Below are 22,611 nucleotides of genomic sequence, written 5' to 3'. Positions count from 1 at the left end.
TATATATATATATGTATATATATATGTGTGTGTGTGTTTATATATGTGGGGGATTAATGTATGCATATACACATGTGTGCCTACATATACTTTTTTGGCATATATATATATATATATAAATACATAAAAAAGAGAATATGTTTCTGTATTAGTTAAAGGTCTTTTCTTTATTTTATGAATCTATAAAAGAGTTTGTAAAATGTTCAGGAATTATTTTGTTCCAATATCCATATTTTCACAATATGCCATTAAAATAATGGGATTTCAATGTTTCTTTGATGGTGCAGAATCTTTTATGATTTCATTACTAAAGGTTATTTCTAGGTCCTTTCAATGTCAGTTGACTCAGATAGTATGGACTTTGTTTCTTGAATACTGGTAGAAACAGATTGTAATGTTTCTATCTAAAGACTTGGTAAGGGAAACTCAAAGGAATAAAGTTAAGAGAAAGCTAGACATATTAAAAGTTTTCTCTTTTCAAGAGATTCACTGCCTAATTTAAACTGGTCGATCAGCCATTATTTTTATCTCTTAATCAAGTTATCTTTGCATTTTTCAATTTGAACATTCCTATATCTTTCTAGCTAATGAACTATATTGTTGAAACTAGCCTGCAATGTTAAAAAGACAGATTTTCCAAATCATCTGGTCTGTTTTGGTAACGTGAGTCAATTTAATTTGTATAAGGCAGATCTTTACTATTGGGATTTTTTTCTGTATATCCTTTAATTTCCCTGAAGGTTTTTTAACCCCATAAAGTTTTTTTTTCTTTTTCTTTTGTAATTAGAAGTTATATACCTAATGCCAAAAGATTTGCCAGAGTGCTGTTGTCCAGACAATTGACAGTCTTGTAAGAACTAGATCCCAGAACAATTGTCTGCACATTTCAGAGCATCAAATCCTCGAAAACAGAGATCTAATGTATAATATGTCATCCTCTAAGGCTTGTAATTTACTTGGTTCATGAGAATATAAGTAAATCATTTATATTGAATAAGCAACTTTTGCCTTAATTGATTTGTTTTTGTTTTATCAGAAATGCGGAACAAAATTTCCTAATAAAATAAAAAAGATGCACTTTTTAGATGTTACTGATGTAGGAATGGGAGGGAAGGCTGCTCTCATACTAAAAGAAACAATGCTATGAACTTGAAATTATTACAAGTCATTTCCAAACTTCCTTAATTGTCTTATCAATTGAAGGGTTCAGTTTGATTGATTCTGTGAGATTGATGGCTTAGTGAAGAAATGATCAGTGTCAAATATTGTTCTATATAAAATGTGCAGAAAACACTACTATGTTGGATGTGAGGGCTTGCCAGCATCTCAGAGTTTCCCATCAGCCTTTGGTTATCATCCAACTCTCACCTGTGGCTCTAAAAAACTGTCATGTACAGAGGCTACAACCCAGTGAAAATATCTAGGCAGACAGGGTCAGCCATTTGAGGGCATCTGATAGGCTTCAAGCCCTTTGGTGAGTTAAAGGGATGTCTACCAGAAGCAGGTAAAGCATTCTTCTGAGGAATGGGTTTATGTGGATGATTTGTTCCAACAGCCATGAAAGACACTGAAGTAAGTACTGTGGAGTACCCAGAGCTTGGTCAGACATTGGAGATGCCAAGGTCATCCACCGAAACCTGGGTCATCACCTGAACATGGGTCATTCTGACGTGTTTTGCCATAGGATTTTAGTGACTCTAGAAGAGAGTGTTTGACAATTTTGTAGAACTCTGCTTCATTTAAATCAAATTCATTCATAAGTCAGGACATCACCCCATGTCATTGGTTTCTTCAAGATAAAGGATGTATAACATCAAGTATTAGATAAGTTCATCTTTAGAAGAATGTTGGATTTGTAGATTTTAAAATTAATATTCAATTGCTCCAAAATATGATGTTTATAAGGATTTATTAATATAAATTAGAGAACTAGAGGGATGCAAGGAACCTTTCCAGCTCACCCAAAAGAGGCTTGCCCCACCAGTCCTGCTCAGCTCACTGTCCACGTGCAAGCAAGAGCAGGAGAGGCAGAGCCAACCCAAATTAAATACAGACTGGGAAATACAAGGAAAAGGAATTGTGGGTATGGCGAAAGGGAGTTTGGGTAATGTAGTTTCAGGGGTTCAAGATCTTCCAACTTTACAAATTCATTCTAGCAGTTGAAAGATAAATCTTTTTGACGCATCCTTGTTGGAAATATTTAATAAAATATTCTTCTAGTACAGAGAGGGCAGGAGTGGAGGGTGAAGGCATAGAGAAACAGTTCTAGGTGTTTGAGTACTTCTGAACTTATATCTTAGGTTATTTATGACAGCTTCAATTTGTCAGTTAATTTTTCCTCACTTTAGTCTAGAAAATTTTCTACTTATAGAGGGAACTCTAGAGGATTCACTGAACATTGGATTAATATTAAGAAAAAATGTACATGTATTTTAAGTTTCTTTCCTAATTCTCTCATAAAACAATTGTATGGAAGAATAATACTTAATCTATCTGTCAATTTGGCCTTTTTAATTCCTAGAAAGTAGGATTAGATTAGGCCTATTTGATTTGCTTTGTATAGGGCCAGATTGCATTCTTTTAATGCTTTAAACATTTTGTCAATGAACTCAATCTGGTATGGGATAATTTAATAAATAAAAGGGTTTAGGTTATCTATGGAATATGAATTTTATCCATAAAGTAATTGCTTGGTTATTTGGTAGGCTAAGATAGTGGAATAAGGTGTGCTCAACTCACATAAACCCTTCAAACACACAAAAATAAAAATAAAACATCTCAAAACAAAGGAAAGCAGGAGGGTGGGGCAGCCCAGGGAGTGCTCCATCAGGGGAGTTTACCGAGTGCTCAGCAGCCCAGAGCTCTTCCATGTGGCCTGAGGCAATAAGGCAGTCAGTGAGGGAGCACAGCCCAAGGCAACAAAAAAGCAGATGGGAAGCAGCCCAAGCCCAACTCTAGGGAGGCCTGAGCTAAGGAAATTTCATAGCTGGGAGCAGTCCTGCACATGACCAGAGGCAACAAAACCTGCAAAAGGATTAGGAGAGTGGGGACAGCTCAACACCAGCTCTGCTGGTTTCTACAATAGCTGAGTTGGGAACAGCACTAAGCTACCAAACAGCCTGAGGTAACAAGACTCAAGAGTAGAGAAGTAGACCAGCTGTAGCCCTACCTGCTTCCATATGGCCAGAGGCAATGGACCCACAGAGCAGAGAACAGCCCAATAAAGGAGACAAGAAGGAAATGAAAAAATAGGAGTTGTTTCCAGCTTGGGAAAAAAAAATATGTTGCAAGCCATCCTTCAAAAAGCAAGCCAGTCTACGCTTTGGAAGTGCATATTGAACAGTCCAAAGAAAGCCAAATCTATCCCAAATACCAGAGAATATAAAGCTGCTAGCTTAGAACAACTCTCCCTGTACCCCAGGAATATAGCAGAACCTCAATGAATAAATAAGGTAAAGGGGATGGGGGCAAAAAAATTTAGAAAAATGACCAAAAGACAAAGAAAAAAACCTGATCACAAAAAGTTACTTTAATGACAAGGAAGCTCTAAATATAAACTCAGAAAAAAAGAAAAAAAAAAACAAAAACGGTGCCATAAAGGAAATATATGGAGCCTCAAAGAAAAGTGAGAAAGAATGTCAGATCCCCAAAGACCTCTTTGAAGAACTTGAAAAGAAGTTAAGGAAATCAAATAATAAAAGAAATGATAGAGAGATATAACAGCCTGGAAAACAGAATGGGCTAAATGAAAACAGAGGCCAAAAAATAAAGCAGAAAACAACTAACTAAAGACTAGAATGTGACAAATGGGAATAGAGGCCAAAAAAAAAAAAAAAAGTTAACAAAAACAACTCCCTAAAGACAAGAAGGGACCAAATGGAAAAGTAAACTTAAACGTTCAAGGAAGAAAATGATACACCCAAATTAGAAATAAGCAAATGGAATTTAATGATAACATAAGGCGTTCGTATACAATAAAACAAAATCTAGAGTATAAAAAAATAGAAGAAAATCTGAAATATCTCAATTAAAAACAACTGAGCTAGAAAATAAATACAGCAGTGAAGTATTGGAATATATGAAAGTAATAATTATAATAATTTTAAAAGATCATGATCTTATAAGAAATCATCAGCACAAACTGACTTGATATCCTTGAACAAGAATGGAAAATAGAAATGGAAGGAAACCACTGAGCACCTCCTAAAACAGACTATAAAATAAAACATCCTAAAAACTACTATAGGAAAAATTCAAAAATTCTCAGACCATAGAAAAAGCACTGTAAGTAGCCAGAAGGAAGTGTGTTTTGCATGATAATGGCCCAGAAATATAATACTTAAAAAAAAAAAAAGACATTGAGTAAACCATCAAAGACTTCCCTAAGAAAAAGATTCCAGGAACAGATGAATTCTACCAAACATTCAAGGAAGAATGAAATCCAATATTTGGACAAATAGGGGAAGAAGGAATTTTCTCAAATTCCCTTCATGACATAAATCTAGTACTGATACCTAAGTCCAGAAAGCTAAAAGAGAGAAAGAAAACTATAGATCAATCTACCTAATGAAAGCAAAAATTATAAACAAAATTCTAGCAAAGAGATTACAGCATTATATGATAAGGATACCCATGTCCAGGTGGATTTTTTTACCAGGAATGCAGGGATGGTTCAATATTAGGAAAACTATCAGTATTATTAAACATATCAGTAACAAAACCAACAGAAATGATGTGACTATCTCCATTGATGTAGAAAAAGCTTTTGACTAAATTTTAACACCAATTCCTTAAAAAATATATAGAAGGAGGCTGCGGTGGAGGCGCTCGGCGCTCGGCTGCGGCGGCCTGGCGGCTATCTGCTCTTCTCTCCCTCTCAAGATGGCGGCGGTCGGCGGCACTGAGGCGGGAGCCTGGCCCGCGGAGTGAAGATTGCTTTGATGGTGACCGAAGTTTGGAGGACATAGGACTGGCAGCTGGCCGGAGCCAACGAGAGAAGAAACGTTCTTACAAGGATCTTTTAAGAGAAGAAGAGGAGATTGCTGCTCAGGTCAGGAAGTCCTCCAAGAAGAGGCTGAAGGAGAGAGATCTCTTCTCCCTGGGCACGGACACGCACAAGAGGAGGAGGAAGCATTCCTCCGGCGAGTCCTGCTATGGAGGACAGTGGTTCTTGTTCTGATTGCCGATAAACCAGGGTGAAGGAGGAGAGAGGTGGAGGGCTGGGATTGTGGAGGATTCAGCATAGAAGAACAGTCTTCATTTGTGATACACCAGATCTTTCTCATTTGGAGTCGTCACAGAAGAAAAAGAAGAAGGTGGTACCAAGTCCCCCATCCTCCGATACAGCCATGGACCTACTAAAGGCCATCACATCCCCCCTGGCAACAGGCTCCAAGCCCCCCAGAAAGACTGGGGAGAAATCCTCGTTTTCTTCCTTTAGCTCCTCAAGCTACTCAGAAAGCAAAAAGGAGCAGCACCCCAGGAAAAAAGTGAGCAGCAGCAGTGGGGAGCTTTCCCTTGAGGACAGCGGCTTCCACAAGGCCAAAAAAATGAAGCCTCTTTATGTTAATACCAGAGACCTTGACCCTTCGAGAGCCAGATGGCTTAAAAATGAAACTTATTCTCTCACCCAAGGAGAAGGAAGGTAGGACAGGTGATGAGGAACCTTTTCAGAATCCTCCTCAACAGGGGACAACCAAAAAATCCTCCAAGAAATCAGCTCGGGATGAGCAGGGCACTTTTCTCCTTGGGCATGAGCTGCACAGTTTCCTAAAAACAGCCAGGAAGAAGCACAAACAAGCCAGCCCCAGACCAACATCCCTCTCCTGGACGGGAAGGCTTTGGGTCAGATGCTTCCATCTTTCCAGAGTCACACGCCGCTGACTATGAGCTCTCAAATGTTGAACCTGCCCTGGAGTCAGGCTCATCCTCCAGGGGTGAGCTAGAGGCCGGTGAACTAGTGATTGATGACTCTTACTGGGAGATTAAGAAGAAGAAGAAATCCAAGAAGAGCAAAAAACAGAAGGACAAGGAGAGGCACAAGGAGAAGCGCCACTCCAAGTCCAAGAAGGGCCCTGGACTCTCTACTGCAGTCACCACTGTGGGAGAGGCCACGAGCACCAGCCCTGCACCCCCACCCCCTACCAGCACGCTTTTCCCTGGAGCTGTACCTCCACCACCACTGCCACCACCACCACCACCTCCACCACCACCACCAGTCTTCCACACTGATGGACAGAGTGAGAAGAAGAAGAAGAAAGAAGAGAAGGAGAAAGAAAAGGCAGAGAAAGCAGAAAAGGTAAAGAATTGGCCGGCTAGGTTGAAAGTAGCCTTGGACAACTTGCTTGAGGCTCTCTAGGGCCAGAGGAGTTCCCTTATTAATCACTAACAGCTTCTCTGCACTCAGATGCTCTCCCACCACATCCCCATGGAGCTGCCAGGGCTGGCTCGGGCCAGTGCCGAGGATGGTTTCCATAACTCCGCAGTATTGTTGATGGAAGAGCAGTGTCAAAACAGGGACAGTTTTTAGAGGTCAAATGGAAATGGCCAGAAGTGATAGAATAGTAACTAGGCACATTAATGAAACTCTTTGATATCTTTCCTGGGGATTACAACCAAGGTAATATTCTTAGGTGGGAATTAGATGTTTTCTATTTAAATTCATTGTTGTTTGAAATGCAAAATCACCTGGAATTGACATTGGGACAGAATGAGAGTTCCGCCTAGTGCCTGTACAGTAGTCTATGATTGTATGATCACAAATTCCGATTCTCTGTCATTCCGTAGAAGGGGAGTCCAGTAGAAAGAGTTAAAGATAAAACTACCAGAGAACTCAAATGACTTGTTTACCCAGAAAAACAGCTAATATGTCAAATATTAGAGAGGAAAGAGAAATTTCATTCAATACCATAGTTTAGTACAATGTCTTTCTTGTAAAAGTTGCCTTTTTTGAACAACAAAGTTATTTCTCTCATAAAGAAAAAATCCTGGCTAATCTGAAAAAGTATTCACAGGGCATAGGTATGATGATGTGAGCCACAGTGGGGAAAGGCCACTTTGGATTTTAGGCACCAGTGGGACATGACAGCAAGGCTATCTGCTAGACAATTGGAAATAGAGCCCAGGAGAGTTTTGCCAGCAATGGCGATCAAAGACCTCAATGTGGAGGTAAGGTGTAAAGCTATGGACCAGCATGATCTCCAAAACAAGAGAAGGGGATGAGGAGAACACAGCATCAGAGACCCATCCCAGGAATGAAAGTTTCAGAACGGAGGGAGGAGTAATCAGTGCCTGGTACCTCAGGCTAGTAAAGGATAGGAAGTTGCCAGTGACTTTGGATAGAACCATTTCATTTGAGTGGCAGGAGTGGAAGCCACTATGCAAAACATTGGAAAGGAGATGGATAGTAAGAGCATGGTTGCAGGGCTGGGTCTTTCCTTTAGAAAAGAGTGGGGAGGAGCCAGCTAGATGGCTCAGTAGATAGAACTCCAGGTCTGGAAGCAGGTCCTAGGTTCAAATCTGTCATGTCACTTTCCAGTTGTACGACCCTGGGCAAGTCACTTAACCCCAATTGCCTAACCTTTCCCTTCTGTCTTAGAATTGTTACTAGGATAAAAAATAAGGGTTTAAAAAAAGAAAAGAGCTGGGAAGATTAAGAAGACCCAGGGGAGCCAGACTATAGTTATTCCAAAGAAAAGATGTCACTAAGGAAACAAGTCCTCAGATGAGATGAATTTCAAAGTTAGAAAGACAGGTTTAGCCCTGGAAACATAAAGGGAGAGAAGAAAATAAGGGAAAGAAATAAATCAGGTAGAAAAGGACTGTCAGTGTGACTTTAGGCTTTTCTCTCCAAGACTTACTAACTGACTAACAGTAGCAAAGACTGACCTAGTGCCTACTATGTGGCAAGGCAAGAGGTATTCAAGAGTATGGAGTTAAAGTCCCTGATCTCATCCCCTCCCCCCCTTCCTAGTTTGGATCAAAAGTATCTAGAAAAGACCTAATGAACTTGGGGAATAGAATCCTACAAATAGAAGAAACTTCTGAGACACTCCCTTAACCATAATTCTCTTCTGTCAGACTCCCAACAAATGGTCATCCAGTCTCTGCCTGAAGACCTCTAGTGTAGAGGCAGCTAATTGGCACAGTGGATAGAGTACCAAGCCTGGAGTTTGGAGGACCTGTGTTCAAATTTTTCCCCAGATACTTCCTGGCTATGGGACCCAAGGCAAGTCGCTTAACTCCAATTGCCTAGCCCTTGCCTTTGTTGTTACTAAGACAGAAAGGTAGGGTTAAAGAAAAAAAAAACCTCTAGTGTGAAAGAATTTATGAACTCTCCAGGCAGTTTACTCCTTACAATATCTCTAGGTATGCAGAAGTGCTTCCTTCCTTCTATTGAGATGAAATAGAACTCCCAGTACTTTGGTAATTCTAAGAACATCTTAGGTCTGTTGACTATTTGAAGTTCTTACAACAGTACTTTTAGGTAAGTTAGACAAAAAGTTTTATCCCTTTTTCAGAGGAGGTAGTTTAGGCTCAGGTTAAGTGTCTTGAACTCAAATTTTCTGACTAATCCAAAGGCTCATTTGACAACTTTTGTGGTACCAGCAAGCAGAATGTCTCACTCCTCTCTAATGAACTTTTCAAAAATACCTGGGGATATCTGCTGCATCCTCCCAAATCACCTTTTCAAAGTGAAGCATCCCCAGCTCTTTCAACCAGTATCATAAAACATGGCTTGTTATCTCCTCTTCGTCTTGGTCCCTCATCTTTAGATGGCCTTCTGCTTGTCACTATCCCTCCTAAAGTATGGATTTATTTTTTAATGGTATGATCTTTAATATTAGGGTCAAGTATCCATTTAGAATGCATTGGGGAGTGTGGTGGAAGGTGTTCCTCTAAACCTCATTGTTGCCAGCCTGTATCTCTCCCACTTTCCCAGCACTTTGTGTCACATAAGAAGACCTTGCCTAAATTATTTATGTTTTCTACTTCATCAAACACCACATAGCTCCATTATCTCTGATTCTCCTTTGTCTAATCTGTTGCATTGATATGCCTCTATTTTTTAACCAATAACAGTTTTATTGACTGCTGCTTTTCAGGGTAGTTTGAGGTCTGGAAATGCTTTTCCCTCTCTGTTTCTCCCTCATTTTCATTATTTCCCTTGATATTTTCTCTTCTTTTTCAAATGAATTTTGTGGTTATTTTACCAAGTTCTATGAAATATCCTTTGATAATTTTATTACTATAGAATTAAATGTTTAGATTTACTTAAGTCAGTCCACATTTATATTATATTGGCATGGCCAAGGCAGAAACAATGACTATTCCTCTAGCTCCTTAAGTTGTTCTTTATATCTTTAAGGACCACTTTGTAATTGAATCTTTATCAGTCTTTTATGTACTTTGATAGATTGTTTCCTTTTAATTTTTACCTTCTGAAAGTGTAGATTAGCTTTGTTCCAAGGAATAATTCCCAGAATGGGGAGGGAGAAGGGATCTATTCTAAAAAGAATGTGATGCAGAAACAAAAAGTAGCAATGAAAATGAGATAAATTTTAAAAGAAAGTACCAGGGCAGTCGGGACCACTTGTGGCTTACAAAAGTGATGATCAGTCTGAGATATGACTGTTTCTTGGGGTCAGAATCCTAAGTATCCATTAAATCTTTTTTTTTTAAACCCTTACCTTCTGCCTTAGAATCAATACTGTATATTGTTTAGTATTGTATTGTATATGATATAGCAATATGTAGTATAGTGATATATATGGGCAGAAGAGCAATAAGGGCTAGGCAATGGGAATTAAGTGACTTGCCTAGCGTCACACAGCTCCGAAGTGTCTGAGGCCAGATTTGAACCTGGCACCTCCCGTCTCTGGGCCTGGCTCTCAATCCTCTGATCCCCCATATCCATTAAATCTTGAGATTCATTTTCTCATGGCATGTCTACCTTTCCATGAAGGCAGTTTCCTCACCTCATGAGCAATGGTAGCACCATGGAAATGGGTACATGCATGGTCTTGCTAGGGGACTGTTTTGAAAGGCAGCCTTTGATCAGATGGCTACATGCTGGTGATTTTTTTTAACAGTCCATTATTTTATGGCAACATGACATTTACTGATTTTCACAGAAGACTCAATCCTTTAACTGATGGAAGTCCCTTAAGTACCTCAAAGCATCAGAGATTCATGAAATGACAGTCTCTTCTCTAATGTCTGAATCTGTTCCTACCAATGGAAAAAAGTGTTTTCTTCCCTCATACTAATGGTAGTAGGGGGTGTGTTAGAAAGAGGGTGAAGACTAAAGGCTAAACTGACTACATAAGCTAGTCTGAACAGAGTATTGACTTTGTTGTTTGTTTTTAAACCCATTGTATCTTAGTAACAACTTTTAAGAAGGGCAACGGCCAGGCAGTTAAATGACTTACTCAGGGTCACACAACCAAGAAGTGGCTGAAGTTAGATTTGAACCCAAAGCCTTCTAGCCATCCTAGAGCACTGTTGGATTGGAATCACTGCTTTGATCCCTTGCAGGGGTCTCTTCAGTTTCCTAATACATAAAATGAAAAAGCTAGACTAAATGATCTCTAACTAAGGACTGGTTCAGATGTATGAGTCTTTCTAAATTGACAAGTCAGTCGGTTTCACTTAGAAACTGAAAAAGCAGAAATGAAAACGGTTTATTTTTTCCCCCAAGTCATGAATAAATAAGAAGACAAATACCATAAAAAAAAAAATATATATATATATATATAGAAGGAGCTTTCCTTAACATGATAAAGGGTTATCTATCTAAAATCATCGGCAAATATTATCTATAATCCTTCCTAATAAGGTGAGGAATTAAGCAGGAATGTTTATTATTACCAATATTATTCAATAGAAATAATAGCTATGGGAATAAGAACAGAAAAAAATTGAAGGAATTAGAATAAGCAATGAGGAAACAAAATTATCTCTTTGAAGATGATATGATGGTATACATAAACCTAGAAAATAAACTAAAAAAACAATATAAACAATTTACAACTTTAGCAAAATTGCAGGATACAAAAGAAACCCACATAAATCCTCGGCATTTCTAATTATTACCAACAAAATTCAAAAACAAGAGATAGGAAGAGAAATTTCACTTACAATAACTGTAGGTAATATATAATACCTAGAGGTATACTCACCCCCCAAAAAAGAACTTTATGAAAACAATTACAAAACACTCTTCACATAACGTCAGAATTAAATGATTAAAAAGATATTGCTCATGGATACACTAAGCCAATATAATAAAAATGAAAATCCTACATAAAGTAATTTACCTATTCAGTGCCATCAATCGAATTATCCAAAAATATATCATAGAACTAAAAAAAATTGCAATATTCATCTGGAAGAATTAAGGGTCAAGAATATCAAGAACATTATTTAAAAAATCTGAAGGGGAATCATAGAAGTATAGCATTTCAAATTATACTATAAAGTAGTAATCATTAAAACAATCACATTCCTGGTGGTGGATCAGTGGAATAGGTTGGGTAATCAACACACAGTTATGGCCATAGTAACCTAGTTTTCAATAAACTCAAAGGTCTGAACTAGTGGGAGAACAATTCACCATTTTACAAAAACTTCTGGGAAAACTGGAAAATGGTATGTCAGAAACTAGGCATGGACCTTCATCTCATAGTACACATAAAGATAAAGTCAAAATGGATACTTGTTTTAGAAATAAGAGGGATACCATAAACAAATTAAGGGAATGCAGATAAGTTTACCTGCGGACTTGCAAATAAGGGAAGAATTTATGAAAAAACAAGAATGAAATGGATAACTTTTGATTACTTCAAATAAAAAAAAAGTTTCTGTACAAACAAAACCAATGCCATAAAGATTAGAAGGGAAACATTAAATTTTTGGGGGAAATATAGGAAGTGTCTGACAAAAGTTTCATTTCTCAATTATATAGAAAATTAAGACTAAATTATTAGAATAGAAGGCATTCTCTAATTGATATAAATGGTCCAAGTATATGAACAGGCAGTTCTCAGATGAAGAAATTAAAACTATCTTTTGACACATGAGAAAAAATGCTCTAAGTCATTATTGATTAAAGAAATGCCCATATCACCTCACACCTATGAGATTGGAAAATATGACTAAAAATGAAAATGATAGATGTTACAGGGGATATTTGAAAATTGTGACACTAATACACTGTTGGTGGAACTGTAAATTGATATAACCCTTCTAGATAGCAATATGGAACCACGCTATGAACAAAATCATAAAGTAGGGGATGCATGGATTGTGTTCTAAGTAATAGATATGGAATCAGAAAGACCTAAGTTCAAATATGGCTTCAGACACTTACTAGCTGTGTGATCCTGGGCAAGTCACTTAATTCTGTTTGCCTCAGTTTCCTCATCTGTAAAATGAACTGGAAAAGGAATTGGCAAATCACACAAGCATCTTTGTCAATATGCCAAATGAGATCACAAAGAGTCAGACACTACTGACATCAGTTATATCATCCCAGTTATATCATCTTCAGAAGAACTTATTTTCTATAACTCTCATTCTTACTTCTTCCAAAGCCTCTGATTCCCTTCTGCTATGGCCTGGCTGCCTAGATTCCCTCCTAAAGCTCTTCTTAAGATCTCCAAGTTCTAGACTTGTAGTTCCTAACCTTTTGAAGTATGAGTTAATGTCAAAATATTTTGCAAAGTACTCTATGACATTATGTGATAAAATTAGTTTACCCTGATGAGAAAATATATGATGATAGGTGACATGAATTCAGGAATACTTTTAAAAGAAATATTTGTTAATTACATCAACATGTACATATATTTTAAATATTAATAAAAGTACATGGAAGCATATTAATCAGTTTAGAACGTATGTTTGTGAATTTATTATATTAAGTCATTCATAGTAAAACCTGGGCAACAAATGGGCACAGTGGAAAGAACAGACAGACCCGGAGTGAGAAAAATTCGAAATCAAATTCAGCCTCTGTCATTTACTACCTGTGTGACTCCAGGTGAGTCATTTAAGCTCAGTTTGTCTCAGTTTCCTCATCTTTGAAATGAGGATAACTGTAGCACCTCCTTCACAGGGTACATATCTTCCAGGGTTGTCATGATGATCAAATGAGATAATAAAAATGTAAAGTGCTTATTAGCATACTTAGTGGCACACATGAAACTCTATATAAATGTTATTTTTATTTTGGAGCCAAATCAATATCAAAATCATAATGCTTTAAATGAATATGGGTTTATCATAGACTCTTTGAAATAATTTCACTGAAACCTAAGTGTTACAGTGTGTGTGTGTGTGTGTGTGTGTGTGTGTAGCCCAAAGTGTTGCAGCCCCCAGATGAGGAGCAGAGAAGCATGATGCTGATGTCACTGTTGTCTCTGGAGGGACTTGCTGGTACCATAGACAGAGGCTGCCCTGGTCAGCACTGCTGCTATTGCTGCGTGTCATTGACTTCTCATTGTCTATTAAGACTTATGACACATGATCCTTAGTTTTCTTCTGGTTTTTAATGTGAAACCTGCTACAGTTTTTGTAGTGAAAAATAGTCAACTTTTAAAAATATTTTATGCTATTAAAGTGGTTATCCTATACTGAAGAGATTATTAGTTATCTGATACATTGGATTTGAAAAAAAATTAATACTCCATTAAAGCATCAACAAGCAACGTCAGGATTCAATTCATTTCTCACTAACAATATTGCACATATTTTTTTAATCGGTAAATCTCTACCATGAATATGGAGGGAGGTGGAATGGGAAGGAGATAGTCAATAAAATCAGGACTGAAGATGTTTCCATTTTGAACAAAGATCTGAACTTTGCAGTGCTGCTTCGCATCTTATACTGACTTATATGAATTTATTATATAAAGGAAATGATAGTCAATGATTTACAAAGGCAAACAAAGATAGAGATACAGTGTGTGTGCCTTTGTGAGTTTTAAATAAAAATATCTCATGTATTAAGAAAATATCCACTTTTTGAATATGATTGCTGGGAAAATAGTCACATGATGAGGGCAGAATAAGGTCACCATAGAGAAAAGATTGAGGGGCAAAGAAAATAAAATTACCTAGGAAAACATTTGAGTTGAAAAGAGAAGACACAATCCAAATAAAAGTATCCTATAGACACCTTGGATACATATAGATATTCATTGTGTTTTCAATTCTGTTGTGTTTTTAGTTTTAAAGAAATTTTGACCCACAAACTTTGCGTGGGTCTGACAAGTGTTACATTCAGAGAGAACAAATGGAAGGAAATAACATCAAGATGCCTCTAAACCAAAAGCAAATAGCTGATGAAGCAATTCAAGCAACCTTATCATCAGCTCTCTGTGGACTTGACCTTGGAAACAAATCTCTTGTCCCAGTGTGACTTAATCTTCTTGTTTATCTTCTATGACAGCTTGGAAATCAAAAATGAGCCTTTTTCTTGAGTGCCTTTACTAAATTCTCCTTTGTTCTGAACAGTGTCAGAATGTTTTATATTATTCTGTTTTCCATGCCATAACTTCTGTGATGTGTCCCGTCAGTGGTTATCAAGATGAAGGTTTTTTTTCTCAAATGCTGTTTTCTCTAGGGAAAACAAAAAAGTATCAAAAGGTAGCCTAGGGACTTATTTCAATATGACCCTTTGGGTAGATTCTTTATACCATGTTTGGAAAAAATTGTGATTATACAGTTTTAACATTGTAGAAATTACACATAGGGAAAATTGCAAAAAATAATGAGTGTCTGAGCATCTATATACAAAAATCTACATTGTGGTTAATCTGCGGCAAGTTTTAAAATAAAGGTTGTCTTTCCAAATTAAGAATGTACAATTGTTGCTACCTTTTCCTCTAGTAATAACTTCCAGTGCCAATATATGGACTCCTACATCATCTAGTACTTCAGGTTACCTGTACATACACACTTATGACTTATATAAAAGTTTATATACATATATACATATGTACATTTGTGTGTATGAGTATGTGCATTTATAAAACTGAATATCTAATCTAAAAATCTAATAATATTCTTAACATGGATTTCAATTCTTATGTATTTATGAAGTTAGTTCAAAGGGTCTATGATGAATTCATATTCATTTTGAGCATTATAGGAATAAGAACTATTCTCTAGTTGAAAAGTTTAAGAGCATGAACAAATGCTTCTCAAGGGAAAAAATATAAGCTATAGTCATATAAAAGTATTTCAGATCACTAAGAATTAGAGAAATACACATTTAAAAAGAACTCTGCAGTCCTATCTCACACTCAGCAGCTTTGCAATTTTGACAAAAAATAAAAATGATAAATTTTGTAGAGATGTAGAGGAAAAGACACATTAATGCATTGTTAGTGGAGTAGTGAATTTGTCTACCCTGCTGGGAAGAAATTTGAAACTAAGTCTAAAAAATTAATAAACTGTTTATAATCTTTAATTCAGCAATGTCATTACTAAATCTATAATTGATGTGATCAAAGAAAGAAGAACAGAACATATATATGTACATATATACACACACAAATATATTTGTGCTTATTTTTATGAGGATAAAGAATTCAAAAATGAAGGGATGAACCTCAATTTGTAATTGCCTGAATAGATTGGCATATAATTTTGGTATAAGAAAAACATAAAAGGATGGTTTCAATGAAACCTGGGGAGATTTGTATGAACTGATCCAGAGTGAAATAAGAGAGACCAGGAAAATAATTTATATATAACAATATTATTGTAAAAATGAACAATTTGTATGTACCTAAAAACTGAATTACTGCCTTCGATTTCAGAGTAGGAATAATGATGAATATGTGTGTGTATATATATGTATATATACACATATCCTCAGAGGAAGATGGTGGACAAAATGAAATGTAGAATGAGATAGACATTTTTGAATATGATCAAAGTAGGTTATGTTTATTTGATACATTTCTTGCCCTTTTTATAATAGGAAGGGAAATGGAAAAATAAGAAATTCAATAGTTTTTAATTTAAAATGAATCAAATTTAAGTACAAAAATGAAAATTAAAGAAAATATAAGATGTGTTATAAAAAATCTAACCTAAAAATAGATCAAAGAAATATAATTTAGGTGTGACTGAAGTCCTCAACGTAATGAATTTCTGTACAGGGACTTTTATCAAAGATTGGGTGTGATGAGACTTATTTTTTGCCCACAACAAAATGAAGTTGGACCTCGAACTCAAAATTGTGGCCCAGATTTCTTTATTTCTTAAAAATGGACTTCTAATAGGATGGTTAGTAAATTATCTATTTAGCAATTATTAAGTACCTATTATGTGCCAAGAATGGTACTAATTCCTGACTTTCAGGCATTTCTAATGAAAATGAGTAAGAACTCTGAGATACAAAAACAAATGTCAAGGAATATCGAGAAATTTATTTTAGTAACTGAAAGGTTTATGATGATCAAGGGCTAATATTTTAATAAGAGAAGAAACAAAATCCTCTCTCCCCCTCTTTCTCTCTCCTTATCTATTCTTGCTCCATCTTCCCTTCCTATATAGTTATTTATAGAGCTATAAAGATAGCTGTGTCCATATCTATCCGTAGAGCTATATCTAACTGTACATCTATCTGTATTGATTTGCAGATAAATATAGATATGACTTTGTATATATAGAAAGATATCTATAATTGTACAGATACTTAGGTGTGTAGAAAAGGGTGGGAGGAGCAGAAATCAGATGATCTTACTCTTAGCTTAAATGGACAAATATATATGTGATTGCTCTCACACATATTCACATAAATTTTGGTATAGAAATACGCCAATGTCAATAGGGATACAAAGCAGAGTTGTAGTTGGAAGTGATAGAGGATATTTTAAGAAGAAGAAGAATACTGAGGAGGGAAGCCTGGAAGGTAAAATTCTCTTATCCTGAAGGAAGGATTATAGGGAAATAAAAAGCAAAGAATTAGACTGCCTGTTACACAACTGCCAAATGTACTTCATAAAGCTCAAAGACCCATGTATTTTTCCATGATAAGGGTCAGCAAAACCAGAGATTTTACTGGTGTACTGTGCAGTAATGAGTTAGGACTTAAAAACAGATTTGGATCAGTCTTCTGTTAACTGTCATTTTGCTTCTCATTTTTTAGACTCACATCAAATTTGTCAGTACTATATATACATACTCTCTCTCACACACACACACACACACACACACACACACATATATATATATACATGCATATCTTTCAGTTTTATAATATGTGGCAGATACATTTAATTGTTTTAAAAAGTCTTCTTAAAATTATTGGATCTGGTTTTCCCTTCTTTAGCCAACCTCAACTTTTCTTCCTCCGTTATCAAAGAGATTTTTTTACATGTATAAATACTTGTGGAACAGGAAGATAAAATATGAAAAAAATGTATGAAATCCCAAAGCCCAATATCATCCTCTAGATTTCTGGCTTATAAGAAGTTCTCCCTCACACTGATACATACATACAAACATACATACATACATACATATGCCTGTGTGTATATAATATCTATCTACCTAGCTATATATTTATGTGTGAGTGTGTGTGTGTGTGTGTGTGTGTGTTTGTGTGAAATCAAGAATATGTTCCTACTGTCATTAGAATGACTTTGCTGGTGCTATAAAAGTTCTCTTCTAGGTATACTGGTGTGACTTCAATCATACTTAAAATGAAAGTCTTTCTTATCCTTATCTGTTTTCTTGTGTTTTATAAACTTTTCATTTTGACTGAAGTTGTCCCCTATGCCTTCCAGGAAAACGATGTTGCTTTCTTCAAAGTATCAGATATATCCTCCTGTGTGTGTTGGTGTCACTTAGGAATCATGGTTCTCATTTGAATAGAGATAAATTCTTCTTGGAGAGAGGTAAGTTTTCTGAAATAAATGGAATAGTTTTAGAAAATTAGGGATTTTTTTATCAATCTGAAAAATAGCTTTTATGATATTTGGCTCATTTCTATTTATCTTTTAAAGTTGAATTTCATCTTTAAAAAACGTTGGGAGCATTCTAATGTACATTCCTTTTCATCATTACTTCCTTCTCAAATGTACTGTAAGCTCTGTAGACTTATAAATTCTTCAAATATTTACTTTAGTACTGTTGATATTTTCCATTATTGTACATCCTCTAAAAACATCCTTTTCCCAAAGCTACTAAAGTATGGCTGTCTAAAATGATTAACGACTGACAATTTTGGAGAAAGGCATACCAGTAAGGACTTAACAATGGCATTTGAAAATCTACTGCAGTTCTTCAGAGATTTTCCTAAAACCCAAAGGGAACTTATAGCCTTCATTTAGAACCTGAGACTCATCTATGAGAATGCGAATGAAGGTACGGTTACTCAGAACTTATATATGGTACACTTGCTTTTAAATGCTACCAAGCCACTTTGCCAGTCTTCAGTTCCTCTTTTCTTCTTTGCCATTTTTAAAACTAATTCTGTAAGGTGTGATTATTAAACAAAAATAAAACAGAAGTATTTCTGCCAATTTGTGATAAATTTGTTCAGCATGCCTTTACTTAGGCATAAGTAAGTGAATTGAATCTGAGGAATCATTTTAGAAGAACTTAATTTAAAGGGCAAATCATTTAAATTTCCACAAAGTTCTTAGAAACTTTAATTGTAGCCATCCACTCTTATTTAGATTGTTGAGTCCATTCTGGTGCTAATAACCAATGTGTCCAACTGACACCAAACCATTCAAGCTTCTCAATCAGATAAATATCTTAATTATTTTGCCTTTTTAAGTTCAAGCACCATGGAATTTTGGATCACCACCAGCCACTTTCTATCATACCAGATAATGGGATTTTTAGTTCAGGCACATGACTAGAATATTGGTTCAGTCAGAGGAAGTCATAGGTTTTTCTAAGACCAATTCCAATTGCACTGCCTTATTTGACCTCCTGCTCAAAGAGATAGGAAAACAAAGGATTTGGGCATTTAATAGGAGAACTATTGCTTTATTTAAGTATAACATCAATGATTAAGCTTAATTTGCATTCTTAGGAGCTAACTTTTATATTTAAGTAAAGGTACTTTAAATTGCTCTTCTCTTTTTTTTCATTTGATAATGCTAAAACCTCCTGGATTTCATTAAGAGCATGGAAGTTGTTTTCTTCTCTTTTTAATTGAATTTCGGATTCAATTAAGAGCTGGCCTTATTGACGGATACTTTGTTTCACTTTTTGGGTTCAGATATTTCATTATATTTACCCCTCGAAGCTTCCAGCCAGTAATTAGAATATTAAATATAGCTGTAATGGCACAAAATGACTAGTTTATTAGTGTGCTACTTTTCAAATCATTTTTGATCCTGGAAAGTATCCACAACTTAGTATAACATTATACGAATGCATAAACACTTCATTCTAATTTCAAACCCAATCTATTTTTGTTAAGGGGAAAGTATAAAATGTTTTTAAAACATAGGAAGTCTGTACTTTAAAAAATGTATATCATTTTTGGCACAAAGATTATATTACATACATGCTTTGTGAGCTTTCACAGAGCAGTAAAAAAATAAAATAAAATAAAATAAAATAAAATGCTTTTAAGCATTTGGAGATAATAAGAAGGTCTAAAACTGTGGAATTTGGCCCAAGTCCTTTTATTGAAAAATGCAAAATATAATTGAAATGTCTAGAATTTAATTCAAATTATAACAACAGTTTTGCTTCAAATAACAAGATAATTAGAGAAATGGTATTAAAGATAGGGGTGGGGGTGGATTATTGAAATTTAGCATTGGGCCCAATAATGGAATATTTGCATAAGAATCTCCTTATTAATGTTGAAAGGGTTAATTCTACAATACTCATTGCCTGTGTGAGAGACTGTCAGCAAGAGCTTGGAAGAAGGAGATTCTTCCTTCATATTCTTTAAAGAAGGCACTTGTATAGTTGTGGCAGCTGGGTGGACTAGTGGATTGAGAGCCAGGCCTAGAAATGGGAGGTCCTAGGTTCAAATCTGACCTCAGATATTTTGTAGCAAGTCACTTATCCAACATTGCCTAGCCCTTACTGCTCTTTTACCTTGAAAGCAATACACAGGGATTAAAAAAAATAACATAATTGTGGTTCCAGATCTTCTTTAAGAAACTAATAGAGAAGACATTAGAAGACAGGAATGATAAGCTTGAACCCATATCTATTACAATCCTCCTGTGGAAGACCATGACAACAAGATTTTGTTATGAAAAGAGTTGTTCCATCTCAAGGGTGAAGTCCTTTTGAATTATGTTTCTTTTGTTTCTGTTTCTAATTTACCCATTAGACCTAAAGTTTTTTATTTTCTCCTAACTAAATGTTATTGTCTTTTATACACCTTATTGCATGCATAATTTCTTTTCACTGAAAGCATGGTATGGTACAAAGCATTCTGGTTTTAGCCACAGACAATGTAGTCTTGGATCCTATCTTTCCCACACACTAGTTGTGTAATCATGAGAAAGTTATCTAACCTCTCTGGATCTTGGTTTTCTACTGTAGTTGAACTAGACAACCAACTAATTTGAAATATCTGTTCCTGTAATCTGTGAAAGGAGGACCTGTTTTGATTTTGTCTTTGTGTCTATGTACCTAGCACAATGCCTGATACATAGAGGATACAATGAAAATTATTAAATTAAATTAAATTTAATGAATTTATTTGTAAAGTGGATATTATTTGCAAATAGCATGCCCTAAGTACCAGGAATACAAGTAGAAAAGACTGCCTCTTCTTGCATTCTAATGGCAGAAACAATACACATAGAAGTTTCTAACTACAAGTCAGATGAAAAGGTCTCCTGGTATTTTGGTTCGGTGGCAAAGAAAATGAAAATACTTCTTCCCAAATAAAAATATCCCACCAATAAAATGATATTAATTTCTAATGTTAAACCATTTGACAATGTGAAAGACTTGGTGATACTGAAACAAATATTCTCTTTGAGACTTCATTGTCCTTTTTGTTTTATATTTTAAGTTCTCTTGTCCTCTGCTTATTTGCTAAAAAAACTCCAAAAAAAACCCCAAAACCTTACCTTTTATCTTAGAATCAATACTGTGTTATTTGTCCCAAAGCATAAGAGTAGTAAGGATTTGGCAATGGGAGTTAGGTGACTTGCCCAGGGTCATGCAACAAGAAGTATTTGAGACCAAGCTTGAACCCAGGACCTCCTGTCTCTAGGCCTGGCTCTCAATCCAGGGAGTCACCTAACTGCTTCCTGTTTTATTGTCTTTTGACCCCTTTTCTGCTTTGTTTTGTTGAATGTTCATTTTAAGGAATGTCATTATTAAAGTTCTCAAACTTCATACAGCATTATTCCACAAGTCTTCTACTTTAACATCCTTCTGATTTGCTGCTATATAATTCTGTATTTTTAGACACATTTTAATGTCTCAAAGTGCTTTGTGGCTGTTGTAAAACAGAAGATTTATCTCTTTTTATTCAGTCTTTTTATATAGATGGATATCACTGATATCACCAAGTATTAGGCATGTGTTCACTTATTTATGGCATTAAATCAAATTATTAATACACATTTTCTTTCTTCTTTTGGGGAAGATAATGGCATATAAGCTTCAAATATCACCATGATGACTTGTTTGCTCACGCTGTCAGCACTGAAAGAAGAAATGATTCAGTGACTCATTACATAATGATTCTTATTTGCTTTCGAACACAAGGTAAAAGTTACTCCTTTATGCATTTTTTCAAGAGAACTTGAAATTCTCCTTTCAATAAAGATAGAATTTCTTTATGTATTCTTGGTTCATTCATATCATAAATAGAAATAGGAATGTAGTTTGGTTCTTCTAACATCAACTTAATAGATTTGAATAAAGATTCCATTTTAAAAGGACAAATTACATTATTATAAAGTGATTCAATTTTGGCATTTTTCCTTTCTATTTTTGTCTTTTAAAATTATTTTATTTATTTTTAAGTCATAGTCATTTTTAGATTTCACAAACACATCCTCACCTTCACATTTAGTTCAGTTTTCCATGTAATGAAGTGAAATAATTAAGGAAAACTTGACCAGTATCTGAGATCATATGCAATATTATGTCCCAATTGTCTTCATTTCACCAAAAAATTGAGAAAGATACATTTCTTCATATTTTCTACAAAGACAAGAATTTTTAAACTTATGAAGTAATTTTAAATATTAAAATTAAATATGCTGTTATGTTATGATTCAACTTATTTCATCTGAATCATTTTTTCTTTTCCCATATTTCTGAGAATCTATTTTTCCCTATAAAATGATTCCTTTTTATTAATATCTACCAATTTGTTCATTCTCCATATCTCTTTCTCTTTCTCTAGTTACAAGTGCTGTTATCATCATTTGGTCTGTTTAAGACCTTTCTATCTTTGTCTTCCTTAGGATAGAAATTCAATAGTGGAATCTCTGGGCTGAAGTTTCTGAGCAGCTTAGGGACTTTAATCACATAACCCCATGCCTCTTTTCCATCACTCTATCATTATCACTACTGAAGTGGAAGAGGAGCTTAGAGGAACACAGATAGTCCACCTTAGGAGATGCATGTATAACTGATGCAATG

At 35.4% G+C, this 22,611-nt stretch overlaps 1 protein-coding gene and 1 pseudogene across 1 annotated transcript in view; both read left to right on the top strand.

The window, feature by feature from the left end:
* Nucleotides 1-6,469, top strand: part of LOC123241876 (HMG domain-containing protein 4-like) — a 56,629-nt gene extending 50,160 nt beyond the window's left edge. Inside the window, 4 exon segments of the mRNA XM_044669378.1 lie at nt 4,806-5,157; nt 5,273-5,573; nt 5,575-5,808; nt 5,810-6,469. Coding sequence (XP_044525313.1) covers nt 4,806-5,157; nt 5,273-5,573; nt 5,575-5,808; nt 5,810-6,358 — 1,436 coding nt within the window. The 3' untranslated portion in view covers nt 6,359-6,469.
* A 723-nt stretch (nt 6,470-7,192) lies between these two features.
* LOC123241875 overlaps nt 7,193-22,611 on the top strand; it is a 34,076-nt pseudogene continuing 18,657 nt past the window's right edge.

The sequence above is a fragment of the Gracilinanus agilis genome, chromosome 3 (assembly GCF_016433145.1).
Source record: "Gracilinanus agilis isolate LMUSP501 chromosome 3, AgileGrace, whole genome shotgun sequence".
In the NCBI taxonomy this organism is placed as follows: Eukaryota; Metazoa; Chordata; class Mammalia; order Didelphimorphia; family Didelphidae; genus Gracilinanus; species Gracilinanus agilis.
This window is presented reverse-complemented; position numbering and strand designations above follow the sequence as displayed.